The sequence below is a fragment of the Pleuronectes platessa genome, chromosome 10 (genome assembly GCF_947347685.1).
Source record: "Pleuronectes platessa chromosome 10, fPlePla1.1, whole genome shotgun sequence".
NCBI lineage: Eukaryota > Metazoa > Chordata > Actinopteri > Pleuronectiformes > Pleuronectidae > Pleuronectes > Pleuronectes platessa.
Window position 1 is genome coordinate 6,433,621 of NC_070635.1, and position 14,055 is coordinate 6,447,675.

The following is a 14,055-nucleotide window of genomic DNA, read 5'->3' on the forward strand; positions in this document are numbered from 1 at the left end:
TAGGTTTCATGTTGCCTTATCTTATAACTGGACACCTGAGAGCCGGTCTGAATCGTAAAAACAGAGAATAACTGCTGGGCTGCCGGAGGATTCTCATTCAGCCTCTGTCCTTGAAATGCATTATTCACCAAGTAGAATTAAAAAATAAAGCAGGAACATTAAATTAAGGTTCTGTGAAAACGTTAGAATATCTCCTGCCGCAGCATAAACATTCCATTGACGCAATCCTTCATCATCATTAACGCTGAGCCATTAGTCAGTTTCTCTGGTTTTTATCCCCCCCCCCCCCCTCCCCTCTCCTAGAATTACAGCTGTAATTTGTTGTGCTAATTGATGGGCCTGGCTAATATCGTAAGGTGGCGTGAGGTCAGACGTGCACACCACAAATCACATGAGCGATCAAACCGAGGGCGTTCGCCCCGAGACATGTGGACGAGTTTTACATAAAAAAAGGATTCTTCATTAATTGAATGAAAAGGTCACTAAACCATTACAGAGCCATTAGTTGGCATGTTGTCAGGGATAATCTATTTCATGTTCTACTTATGCAGATTCGTTATAAATCCTTCCTCTTGAGTCTTAATTTAACTGTTAAGATGAATCTGCCATATCAAACAACACTTGGGCTTTTTACTGTATATTTGAAATGTATTAATGCAGAAGCAGAAAGAGCGTGGTTTTATTCTGTATTGTTTAAGGAAGGGTTGGTTGTGCAGTGTTTGAATGAGAGAATATCGGCGTCCACGTTGTCAAGGCATATCAGGTGGATTTAAATTCCCTGGCTTGTCTTTAAGGAAGTGACCTGTTTATCTGCCTGTGTACAGCGGCTCACCTGCTTTCTGCTTATCTCAATCAAAGCCACATTTTTTTATTTTTTTATCTTGTTCTCATTCTGCCTGTTTGTACAAGAAGCAGCTCGACCCAGTGATGACGTCCCTCATACGAGAAGAACGCTTATCGCTCAGGTTCTCATCAACTTTCATCAGCGGCAGAGAGAACGCTCAGACGCTTTATTTATAGGTGTGCATTAATGTAAAAATACTCACTATCAAATGTAGAAAAGCTGCATTAGGTGTCAAAGTATGATCCGTAAATAAAGTCTCAAAAAGAAAATGAAAGTCTTCAGTGTGGCTGTAAATATTCAGGTTTACGTGTGTGTTTATCAGAGGGGTCATGAGATGATTAAAGGGGGAAAAGCAAAATTCGGTTTGGCAACATAAAACATTGAGCATTTTGTCATTTCATTGAAGCGCTAGATTATTTAAAGAATCCGTTTTTTACTTTACAGAGAAAGTCAAACAGCTCAGGCATCTCACACGACTACATCTCACACGGGTACAGAGAGCGACAAAACCAAACAAATCTGGATCCACCTGTTTCTCCAGATCAGCTCTGAACACAGAGTTCATTGAAATTTGTGTTTTTCCACGGTGACAGCTGAGGGACTGTCACGGATGTAGGTGGAGGCAGCAGGATGTTTTAATGTGGAGAGAGAAGTAAATTAAATACGAATAGTTTCACCTTGATTCTGGATCAATTACTTCCCTCAACACATTGCCTGTGATGAAGAGGGTGGGGTGTGGGGGGGTGGGTGATTTGTCAAATCTTCATTAATGTATCATTTGATGCATAATGAACTGTTATATTTGAAAGTAGAACTGCAACAATTTATTGACTGATCATTCAGATTTCATTTTATCCAAACAACGAGACCCTAATGTTCTCTGGTTTTCTTTGTCGCACACTAAATTAATATTGATCGATCATGAGAATCCAATATGTTTTTGTGTTTAGGAAAGGCTGACATTTCAAGGCCTCATTTGGGAACCATGGGAAATTAGAGAGGGGCAGTTTTCAATTATTTCTGACATCAATCAGACAAATCGAATAATAATTGACAGAATAATGAGCAGATTATTAGATGATGGACGTTTGTACCAGCCCCACTTTTACAAAAACTAAAAGCAGGCAGTTATTAAACGTTAAAAAGTGTTTACAGTTGGATAAAAATGACCTTGAAAGCAGAACTGACTGTTTTTTTTATTCAAAGCACTGATTCTCTTTTCATAACCTGCTTGTATCCTGATTTCCTTTGGATGTTAATGGTTGAACTACACAGAACATAACAGCGTTGGACATTGGCCCAGTTGTGCATTGGGCTCCTACGAACCTCCATCATTGTTTTGCGCAGAAAGAAGCAGCGTCTTCAGTAAAATCTGTCAGTTTCAATTGTGTTTGTCGCACAACAGACGCTGATCTCCAATAAAAATCGAATTTTCTTTGGATATTACAGTTTTCGAGTCGAGAACACGAGAAAGGAAAATAGAGACATTTAACCTGCTTCAAAATGAAATGAGAATATAAAGATGTGTTCGCAGCGCTTCCGTAAAATGATTCTGCTTCATTACATTTCAAATAGAAATTGATTACACGGCCTCTCCTCACAACCGAGACCTGATCCCGAGCCAGAATCTGCCCGGTTCCACCTTTGTTTACCGACGTAGATCAAAGCCTTGGCTCCGTCCTTGTGACTCAAACAGGCTGGCAAGGCGAGAGATGCAAGATCCATTTGATTTGCTGTGACAGCGCAAAAAGGATGATTCACTGATGAAGTTCTTGAAGTGCGAGAGCCGGGAGAAGTACCTCACAGGTCCCTAGTTGGTGTCCAACATCAAAGCCTCTCCTCCTCTCAGGGAAGCTTCCGCTGTGAATTAATTTGGCGACGAGGGGGAAAGGGGAAGGCTCTTGCAAAAAATGGAAAATCACTGAGGCGCGACTAAGAAAAACAAGGTGCTGCACTGGAAATGGTGTCAAACTGAGCAGCCAAGCATAGATCTCATTGATTATTGTCTGCTTGCTTGAAAGTGGATTTACTTTGAGAAAGTAGTTTGACACTTTTAGGACGTCTGTTCATTATCAACTACAAGGTGGTCGATGTTGTTTTTTTTATTATGTTATGAATATCTCTTGAATCACAACATCATGCAATGTTTTTTTCTGTTTTCAAACCTAAGTCGTTGAACCAGTTTTAGTTCTAAGGAATCTGACATTGCGTTGCTCAGAATTCTTCACAGGGTTTTCTTGTGCAGGTTTTGTAAGCTGGTGCGATATGCCATTTTAGTTTTATCAGGGTGGATGGGGTCATGATTATGGCGTATAAGAATTTGATATTAGATAATACAGAATTTGTCTGATAAGCTATTCAATCCATTCATTTGTTGAGGCAAAGTCCATCTACTCTTATTTTGTAGCATTATGCTGAAATTCACAACAGTACATCCTTCGCCAAAGGAAACGATGTTGTCATAACTCCACTGTGCATTGTCCTATCACCACCAAAATTCTGTCTCATGATCAAAATCCAAGCCTGAACAGCTCTATGTGTCAATATTTCCTCAGTCATTAATATTTTTTTTCAGGCAAGATGATGCAGCCCTTCAAAATGCATGTGCTCGGGCCCAGTCAGTGCTGCTTTGCAGTCCTAACATTTTTAGTTATATATATATTCGTGAATTTGATTATTATATTAAGATAGGACTTGAAATGCTATCAACTGATTCTTAACTGAACAGAATGTATGGATAATTTTACTCGTATTTCTCTCATTTAAGTTATGTCTCAGGGTTAAACCATAAAATACTTTCAGTCAATACTGTTATTATTCTATCTGCATATCAGAGGATGTTTAAATATGGGCTTATGTACCAGAGACGTGATTTCTGCCATCTCAGAAGAAGAATTTATTCGATTAAAATATAATCGATCTTTAAATTTAATCTCTAAGAGAATGAATAAGCTCTGACTGACGAGTGAAGGAAACACATCACATGTGGTCAAAAAAAGAAAGTCCCATAAATTAGATAATATTTAACAGCGCCGTCGTGTGCAATGGTGAGCTGCAGGGTGTTTTGTCCTGGGGCTACGGATGTGCTGAGAGGGGTAATCCTGGTGTCTACGCCAAGGTAACTTTCCAAAGAGAACGATATTTAATCCACAATGAGACACTGATGAGCTGATCTAACTCACTAACTGATTCTTCTTCTTCTTCAGGTCTGCCTCTTCAACGACTGGCTGGAGACCACCAAGGCCAGCTACTAAGTGATTAAAGCAAAGTTCAGTCGAGCAACTCAACATCATTTGCTGTTCATGCTCCTTCTTTTGCACTGGAGAGTTTGACAAATAAAATCTTTCAAAGCAGAATATTGAGTCTTGTTTTGTGCCATAATTTCACAGAGGAAATTCTTTAAATGTTCCTCAGAAAATAGTTGTTGAACACATCCTTGTTAAAAGTGTATTGTAAATCAGTGCAATTACAGAAGAGTCAAACACACTGAAGTTAGAGATGAATGTCTGGTTCCTTTGAAAAAATAAATAAAGACTTACTATCATTGGAAAAGTATAGGAAACGTATGACTTGGTGTTTTTAAGTATCTTTACATTGTATTTCCCAAGAATTATTGACAAACATCACATAACTCAACAGCAAAGTTAATAGAACAAATAAAAACCAAACCCAGAAACAGTTTTCTTAAACTGTTAACCAATAACCTGGAATAAATGATGACAAAGAGCCGATTATAAAAGTGGTGTCAACCCTTGCCATTGAAAAAAAATTGTTTTATAATTTCTTTTATACATTTTCTCAAAGCTGGGTTCTGATATTTTGGGTATTATTTTTATTAGAGTGATGTTTTTCCAAGTGTCTCTGATAAGTTTTGTTTCAATGGGGGGAAAAAATGGGGTGAAATGTCATGATTGACAGCTGAGACTGACTCGTGATAGGTCGAGCATGGTCAATGTCTCATCTCATCTTAACATACAGTCCGTTTAGCCACTTAACAGCCCAGTACCCCCCAGTTAAATATGTCAAAAACAGTCCAATTCTGATGTGGATTCTGTGATCTCGAGGGTTTACAAGGGAGGCAGAGCTTTTTATGATTGTTCAGCCCTCTGGCACATTGTAATGACACTGCTTATGGTAGAGTAGTCAAACAAGCACCTCATTAAAATAAACCATTGGAGCAATTCACTGGCAGGATGCTGTTGTCTTTAATAAAGTGTCCCTGACCATAACCAACCAAAAACACCTGATGATCGCCAGATTGTGCACACAAAGATCAGTGCATGCAATATTAGGGAAAATACACAAAATCAATAAGGGGTTTAATGAGATTACTTGGTTGTTTGATTTGGTGGAGAAAAAAAAAAATCAATCTGTGCTTCACACATTAGTTTAACAGAGATAAGTTCAGCCTCATGGAACAGAAAACTAGGTGAAGCAGAAGACACACAAACAGTAAATCTTAAACCATTCAAATACTCAGAGTTTAAACTAAAGTAAAAGCAGCAATAGCAATGCGTAGTTATACTCATACATTCAAAATATAAATAGGTACTTAAGTAAAATTAGAGAAGATATTAACAACGAAATATAACAAAGTTGGAATAACATTTATAACTGATGCAGCAAATTAATGTTTTATTTTGTGTTGGAAATGAGGCTGATTTTAATCATTTGTATTTACTGCACATAAATTTGCCTTAGGGGGTCGATGAAAGTCTCACTTTAAGTCGTATGGTAACATTTCAGAACTTATTTTTTTATTATATTTGTGTGATAAACTGAATTTGAAAAGTAACTATAAGTACTCAGGTAAAGTTCAATGAATTGTAGTTTTTAGTAGAGTACTTGAGTAAAGATACTTAGTTACTTTCACCAGGAAATGGAAAAAAACCATGAAGGACTATTAAGGAAAAGGAAGCTTTCAAGGTTCTGTGACAAACCAAACGAGGTAATAACAGAATATGTTTTCGTTTTTTATTCTAACAGGAAGAAACAATATGTTTAGGAACCTGCCGCTGTCCAAAATGACCAGGGACGGATTTTGCCAGAGGAAAAAAACAACAGCAATGGATTTTTCCATCTGTGTGTTCAGCATCTCTCCTCTGAGGGAAATTAAAAGTGCAGCGAGAGGCCAAGAAACAGGAAGAGTAAACCAAACAATCTCATTCACTTCCCCAAGTTTGTTTTTTACAAATTAACTGAGAGTTTGCATAATTTATGACCCAACCGCTGCCCTGACTGAGCCCCCTCCATTAATATCATTTATCTCACTGGACTAAAGAGAGCTGCAGGCTGAGCAAAATTTATGAAAGTATTGTCTTAACAACAAAGTAAAAGACAGAAAAACAATTTCCTATTTGTGCTCAAACCGAGTATTTAACACTGATTATTATTTCAAATTCCCAGATATCAGACTCCAGCTCCCTCTAAATGGGATCTTTGCCCTTTATCATTGTTTAGCCACAGGAGAGTTTACAAAGTTCTGAGTGAAACCAGTTAAACATTTAATTTAGTTGAAGATATTGAACTTTACTTTCTCATCCAAAACAATACAAGGGAGGAGGTGACCTTGTGGGTGTGTGCAGTATTTTACGGACACCACCCGGCCAAAGCATGCTGGGTATTTTGACCAACGACCAAACAAGCATGAGGTTACTAGGGTGTAGTGACATCCACTTCTGTAGGCGTATATAGAACAAATCTGTTTAAATTTTTTAATTTTTAATTTCTAGGTAAACTGCCTAAGCCCTGATGGAACCATATCAGAATCAGAATCAGAATCAGAATCAGAATTCTTTTTATTGCCATGTATATTTGCACATAGAGGAAATTGCCTTGGTGTGGTTGGTGCACTGTACAAACAACAATATGCAAACAACAATTTAGAAACAACATTATAAAAACAACAACAATATTGAACAACAATATATACAGTAAGAGTTCTGTGCGGTTCTAAGGTGCATAATGCCAATAATATAGACTTATAAATGATGTGCGAGGGGGGGGGGGGGGGGGTCAGACATTGTGTCAGCAAACACATCACAATGTGTTTAAAACAAGATAACACGTTCCTTCCCCTTCATGCTCCAGGTGAGAATGTTGATCCCATCGTGCAACAGCTCCTCTAACGCCTCTTCATGATTCAACGATTGATAAACGATTGACAAGCCCTTTATTTTCTGCTTTTGCAATGAGTAATTAATAATAAAACCTCCAAAACAGGTAAGAGTAGATTTATGTCTCTGCAAACTTGTTTGGAAGCATTACTCTCATGCCATAATTAGAGCAACAATGACGTGAATATATGATTTATCCATTTGTTTGTTTAACTATGTGTGTTGTTTCAGCCCCGCGCTGTGCTAAGCGCTCTGGCAGGTACACACCCGAAGACATGACACCAAGTGCTTTCGCTTTCTGTCCTCTCTCTCCGTGAGTCTCGGTCGTTTACAGTCAGCGACAGAACCAGCAATAAACCTGAAAGACGAGCGGAGAGGGAGGGAGGAGGGAGGAGGAAAAAGGAAGTACAGTCTGGACAAAGAATGCCAAGTGGGTGGAACATAGAGCAGAAAAACAGGAACAAGGTGATACCATACGACAAAGTGCACCTGCACACCTGTGTGGAGACACTCCTTCCGCGGGACACATGAGAGATGGTTAAGAAGTGGAGTCAAGAAAAGGCAACGGAACCCAGACAAGATTTTTTATTTAAAAGTTGTTTACGACATCGACTCTGGATTTTTTCATGATTTTATCGTTTCTTTCAGTTAGTTTATCATATATTGCTTTTGTTGAGAATACCCAACATAGCGGCGGCTGACACAGACACGGACTCTGCTGTATTCCCGGCGGCCGACTTACCTGACGAAGATGTGGTCTGTGGACGTCATCATCCTCCTGCTGTTCTGCTACGGTGAGTTCACAGGAAGTAATATGGATATTTGATTGGATGTTGATTACCCACAGTCAAAGTTAATGGGAGAAATAAATAATAACACTGAGGCGATAAAGCCGAGTGATGTGTTTGACGGAGAGTGACTCGCTCTCTTCTCAGTTGAAGGAGAGTCGCCGCGACACAACGAGGACTTCGGGTTATAAATGAGAGTGATCAATGAAAAATGCAATTTCATTTTAGACTCTGGCTGACGTGATATTGATTAGATCATTGTATTGCTTATAAAAATGCAAATTTTGAATGGACTTCTCCCAGTGTAATTTTGTGGCCTTCACATTTCCATAACTTACCTAGGCTATAACATTAAAACTAATATGCTCTAGATTGGTGCACCGTGAGCTATGTGGATATGGCTTCACATCCTGACAAAGTGTTTTACCGATGAATCACTATCTGTAAAACTTCTCACTCAAAGGATTGTGCTCCGTACGTCAGCCGTCCTCTTACAAAAGAGAGTAGCGACAAGGTGCAGGCTTGAGTCGCAGCCACCAGCAGAAACAAAGTTCATCTTGCATAATCTCCCCTCGGCCCTGCTTCACTGAAAAATGAGTGACTGTGCCTCTCCCATGACTTCAGACGGGGGGGAAATGGGATGAGAGTGGATGCTGCGTTTTGAACGGTTTCACAGTGTGTGCTGTGATTGGAATTCTGGGCTGCCGTGTAGATACAGGCGAGATTTAACCTGAGTGCTAAAAGCTGTCAGGTACAGAAGAGTGGCCTTCTAGCACAAGCTTAAAACACATAAAGAATACAAATATATCGTGTTATTAAAAGTGTCGTTCATTTTTTTACAGCTTGTCTTTCAACTGGAAATGGAGAAGTGCGTTTTGTCTCGAAGAACTTTCACAATGTTCTCCACTGGGACCCTGTGGTGCCGACCTCCGCAGGGGAACAGGTGCTCTACAGTGTCCAGTACCAGAGGTGAGACCCAAGATACTTCAACTTCTACAATAATATAAATTGTTGTCTTTTACATTTGTGCCTCCATGTACGAATCCACATGAAAACATGGGTCTAAGATGGAAAAGTTAGTTTTATTGTTTTGCTTGGTAGATAATTAGCATAAAACAAAGTAGGAGTTGGTCTGTTTACATCGATTGTAGGAATATATCAAGAACAGAGACAGTGGATCTAAATCTTAACTGGCAGGTTTTTTATTGTATGTTTCAAATTGGAGATAATCAAACCATAGGAAACCCTCAAAAGCAACAGAGGATGGATCCCTATAAAAAATTAGTGAGTTACTCTGCTGTGCAATAGATCTTCATGTGAAAGGAGACATATTCTGCTCATATTCAGGTTCAAAATGTTAATATGTCTTACTACTTGAAAAGGATTGAATACTCTAATATTTAGAAAAATTATTACTTTGCTTTTACTGTCCATTACTAGAGCTCCTCTTTTCAGCCTCTGTCTGAAACACTTGTTTTTAGCTCCTGTCTCTTTAAAACCACCCAGTCTGCTCTAATTGGTCAGCTCTCTGTTGAGGGGTGCAGCCAGATGTTTTCTGTGGAGGAGAGGAGCTCCCTTTATCTTTGGACTTTTTTTTTACTTGGTAGACCTTTTTCAAACACAAAAACCTACTTAACACAAAAGAAAAAAGGAGATGCTGAAAAAGCATAATAAATCTCCTTCAAAACAATAATTAGCAAATGTATATATGTTGTGTAAATGCTGTAACTTTTGAAGACATCATATGATTTCTATTTGACTCAGACAATCACAGACTGTTCTCCCTCCGCTCGTTGCAGGTATGCTGGAGAGCAGTTCCAGATGAAACCAGAGTGTCAGAACATCAGCACTCTGACCTGTGACCTGACTGCGGAAACGCCATCGGTTCCCGACGTCCACTACAACGCCAAGGTGCTCGGTAACGGCCGCATGATTGGCCGCACCATCACCAGGTTCAAACCGATAGCAGAGAGTAAGCTACCTTCACTTTCACTTGAGCATTTCACCCGTGTGTTCTGTTGTAACATGAACTCATCCGTCCTTGTCTCCGTAGCCGCGCTGGGTGCCCCCAACTTGTCCACACACGCAAACGTGTCCTCCCTGTTTGTTAATGTCACTCTGCCCTTGGGGCCAAATGGAGTCTCCGTGGCAGACATCATCAGCAACAGCAAGAGCGGGCCGTCCCAAACTGTCATTGAATATACTTTAAAGATCACGGAGCCAAAGTGGGCTGCGTTGGTGAGTAAATCATTCATCCCCACTTCGTTTTCACTTTTAACGAAGACAATATATCAATAACCATCCAATAATAATGTCAATGCACAAACTTTGAACAATAACAGTGTTTTAAGTTTAAAGCAGCATCTCAAAAAGGACCAGATCAGTCAGTTATCATCCATATGACCCACTGTGTCTCCAGGTCAGTGAAGGCACCACCGGCCATTTTGTCATCAACCTGAAGAACAACCGAACTAAATACTGCGGCCATGTGGTCTACAAGCCTTTTTCTGAATGGGGCCGCAACTTGAGTGAGGAGGCCTCATTCTGTGTCACATTACCAGGTGAGAAGAAGTACACAATATATTGATAGGCTCAGTAATACCTCATGAGCAGATTTAATATTTGATCATAAAAGGCCGTTACATATGTTTTAGGTACAAAAAGCGAGAACCACTTGACATTTTTCAATGAATAAAGCAGACGTAGCTTTTTAACATTTGCAAAAACTTTTCTAAACTTTTCACTTAATGCAAGAATGTGCCACTTAACTAAGTGGGGAGCTTTTAAGGACCCACCTGCTGTGGAGGAAATGGCAGAATAAAATATTAGTCATTCACAACTCGTTTTACTTGGAAGTAGTTTATCCTTCATGGAAACAGTTTTGTAACAAAATCACATTTTAGCTGTATTGTCACGTTACAACACATCAAGTCAACCAGTTAAAACCACAAAGAGAGGAAACAAATACTGCTCCTCACAACAATTACCATATTTCTACTTATTATTCAGCTCCATTCTTCCAAAAATTCATTTCATCAACCATTGAGTGACAGTAATGAAGAGCCAATCCAGGACAATTTGTTTTCTTATGAGTGCGTGACCAGTGTGTTCTCCCTCCACTGGTGTTGTTACTGTGATGTGACAAGAGACGAGATTATGCAAAGACTCTTCACAACTCTTCAACCTAATGAATGCAGATGGTGTTATACCTCAAATGTCCTTAATGGATTCATACTAACAGCAATCCCATTCCTGAAGGAGTTATTTCACTTTCAGTTTGCTGCATATATCCGTGTTGTAAATAGTTACTGTCGACCAACATGTAATTACTTCCTAGTAGTAGTACAATACCCTGGCACATCCAGTAATACAGTGGATTTACCTTTAGCTTACGTCACAGGGATGTTACAGTTCTTACTCACCGAGAACATGCCTCGACTCGTTTGTTAAAAAGGGAATTTTCTTAACTCACTATTTATAAACGTGCTTGAGGTTATCTGATTTCACACTTGAGTGGTTTCTTCTCTTCCTGGATACGTGACTCCAACGCTCTTCCCCCTCAGATAACCCAGGGATGCTCTCACCGTGGCTTATCGCCATCGCTGCTCTTCTGGTGGCCGTCATCACGATGTCCGTCGCGTGGACGTGCAATTATGTGAAGGGTGGAAAGAAAGCCGACATGCCAGGCTCACTGGTAGGACTCAATTCTCTCTTCAGTGGCCTTTGGCGTTTCTGAGTGACAACAAGGAAACGCTGCTTTACAGGCAATGCAGGCCCTCAGGCTCATTGAGAACTACACACATGTTCAGTGGGGCTGCGAGGCGGCAACAGAAAATTAATTAAACGAGCTGGAACACTGTGGGAGTTGTTCAAGGGGAAGTGACAGAGTATACACTGACTCATGCTGCTTTAATTAATGATAAATAAATTGTGGCTCGAGTCTTGTAGACAGAAGGCGTTTCCCTCAGAACATGCTATGTACGTACATCGGCTTTGTCCTTTGTGTGAATGTGAAACGTGAAGAAGAAGTTTAACGTATCCATTTTTATTATGTGGCTGCCACAGAGTAAATATACCGTCTGAAATCGAGCCGAGCCTGTTTCCCAGCAGTGATTTCATTTTGATGTTTCTGTCTTTTGTTAAAGGGAACCACATCCGGCACCTCCAAGCATCAAGTACTGCAACCTCCAGACGTCCGAATCATCATCTCTACACCGGTGGTCTGCATTCCACATGTGTCTTCAGATAGCCGTGTGGGTTACTCACCCCAGGACATGCCCTTCCAGGCCTGGCAAGACAGCACCGGGACATCTGAGGACACTGGGGAACACAGTCCAACCTCAAATCACCCGGAGACGAGCGGCCAGTCCTCAGGAATCTACAGTTCAGTGGCTGTCCAGATACCTGCGGATGGGAATCCCGGTGTTCAGCAGGTTACCACTGACCACACAGTGACCAGGAACATACCTTCCAGATCACAACCTTGGGATAAAGGTGGTATAAAGCCAGTGTCACATGGAGTACCACGATTACCTGATCCGGATGCTTGTGAGAGCAACGCCACCATTCATCTGCACACGTTGCGTGGCACCAACGGACAACTGGTGCTGCCATCGCTTGCTCCTCAGCTACCGAGCTACACAGGGAGAACCCCTCTATTATCGTCCCTCATATTCTCTACAGAGGAACGCCCTCTGTTGGCATCACTGCACAGCTTCGACAGCTCGGACTCCGGCTGCGATGACTGCACCGTGAACTCACCAACCCAGCCATACGCCAACAGCCATTATATCGCATCTCACGTCCCTGCTCCACATTTGAACCTGCAGTGTCAGGACGCGCCATCTTGTGACGCCATATTCCAATCAGGTTACAAACAAAACTGGCTCCCTCAAATCCCTCATGAAGCTGCGTCCAAAGACATTTGTGGAGACACACGGACAAACTATCGCAGGAACTGGACTCCTCTCAAAGAGGAGGAGGAGGAGGAGGGAGGTGAAGAAGATGACGACAGGGGAGAGGAGGGATCGAGGCCAATTGTTCTGGAGAGGTGGCTGGTACGAGTTCAAGAATAGATCTCTTCTCTATAATCGTTAAGAAAACAATTGGGTCAACAAATTATTTTCATTCCAGTAGCCTTAATAACAAAAGAGGGAGGAGACGGTGGATGGGATGGGCACTTAATGACTACATAACTCAGCAGGTTGATACTTTGCATACTTGTTTGTATGAACCAGCCAAGTTGCAAGAGTCATAATGTCCCTTGTTTTTCTTTTGTTCCTGGGTTTCTGAGTTGAATGATGGTCAGAAAAGTCTTCTTTTTGTAGAATATGTCAGACTGAGGTTGACCTTTGACTTTATTTTATCCAAATAGTAATTTCTCCGTCATATTTGGAGAATTAATTCGAGAGTCGTGTCAAAAAACAGGACCTTTCACCAGCAAGGCCAGAGGACAGTCAGGAAAGTTTCACCTTCATGAGAACGGCACCGATGGACGGACGATGTGAAATCATTACTCCTCTGAAGTACATCTAACAACAGCCCCAACTTTTCAAACTTCACAACGATGACACAACAGAAACTTCTTACAGAAACTTCTTACACTCCCTAAATACACCAACCCTGTCTGGTCACTTTAAAATTACAGAGTGAGCGATCAAGTCTCAGATAGGAAAACAAATCTGATCGCCGAGCATCTTGAGCCGTTTGAAGGAGGAATAAAATGACTGAATGTTTAAACTAAAATATTCTTATTTTTACACTCACCAACACATGTCAGTATTATAAATAATGTAAACTAGATTAAATCTGTACTATTTTACTAAAATATTGTAATATGAAAACATGTATATTTTTGTATGACTCACAGTTCATGACCTCATTTTGTTCTCCTCGTTGTTTGCTGTTCTGTCCTTGTAAGACAAACAAAGCGTGCAACACTTTATGACGCGGTGGGGTCATGGTGCAGCCGCAGCCACACTGATAAGAGCTTGGTTTTTAAATGGCCTCACGCAATCTCTTAGGCAGCTTGTAAAGTAATAATGTCAGGTGTGTTCGGTGTGGTTGTGTCACACTCTGCACAAAACCTGTATGCTGTGAAGTGTGTGCTTGATGTAAATGACTGAATGCAATTATCATTACATTTGTTTTATTCTGTATTTAACAGTTTCCACTTTATACTGTACCAAATATTTATGTTGGAAGGGTGAGAAAATAACATGTCATTGCATTTTATATTGAATTATATTAATTAAAATACTTAATTTTGGAAAATAAAATGTTTCTTGTTATATTTCAGTATTCACTG

General features: G+C 40.3%; 1 protein-coding gene across 1 annotated transcript; it reads left to right on the plus strand.

The window, feature by feature from the left end:
- The first annotated feature begins 6,967 nt into the window (after positions 1 to 6,967).
- On the plus strand, positions 6,968 to 14,026 carry ifnlr1 (interferon lambda receptor 1). Its single transcript, XM_053433304.1, has 8 exons — positions 6,968 to 7,066; positions 7,192 to 7,754; positions 8,591 to 8,717; positions 9,548 to 9,720; positions 9,802 to 9,986; positions 10,168 to 10,309; positions 11,312 to 11,442; positions 11,894 to 14,026. The coding sequence occupies exons 2-8, from the start codon at positions 7,712 to 7,714 to the stop codon at positions 12,821 to 12,823; spliced, it is 1,731 nt and encodes a 576-aa protein (XP_053289279.1). The 5' UTR covers positions 6,968 to 7,066; positions 7,192 to 7,711; the 3' UTR covers positions 12,824 to 14,026.
- Positions 14,027 to 14,055: the final 29 nt, after the last annotated feature.

Coding starts and splice junctions, on each gene's coding strand:
- ifnlr1 (XM_053433304.1), top strand. CDS start 7,712: ATGTGGTCTGTGGACGTCATCATCCTCCTGCTGTTCTGCTACG. Junction 10,310..11,311: donor ATTCTGTGTCACATTACCAG/GTGAGAAGAAGT, acceptor CTTCCCCCTCAG/ATAACCCAGGGATGCTCTCA. Junction 11,443..11,893: donor CCGACATGCCAGGCTCACTG/GTAGGACTCAAT, acceptor CTTTTGTTAAAG/GGAACCACATCCGGCACCTC.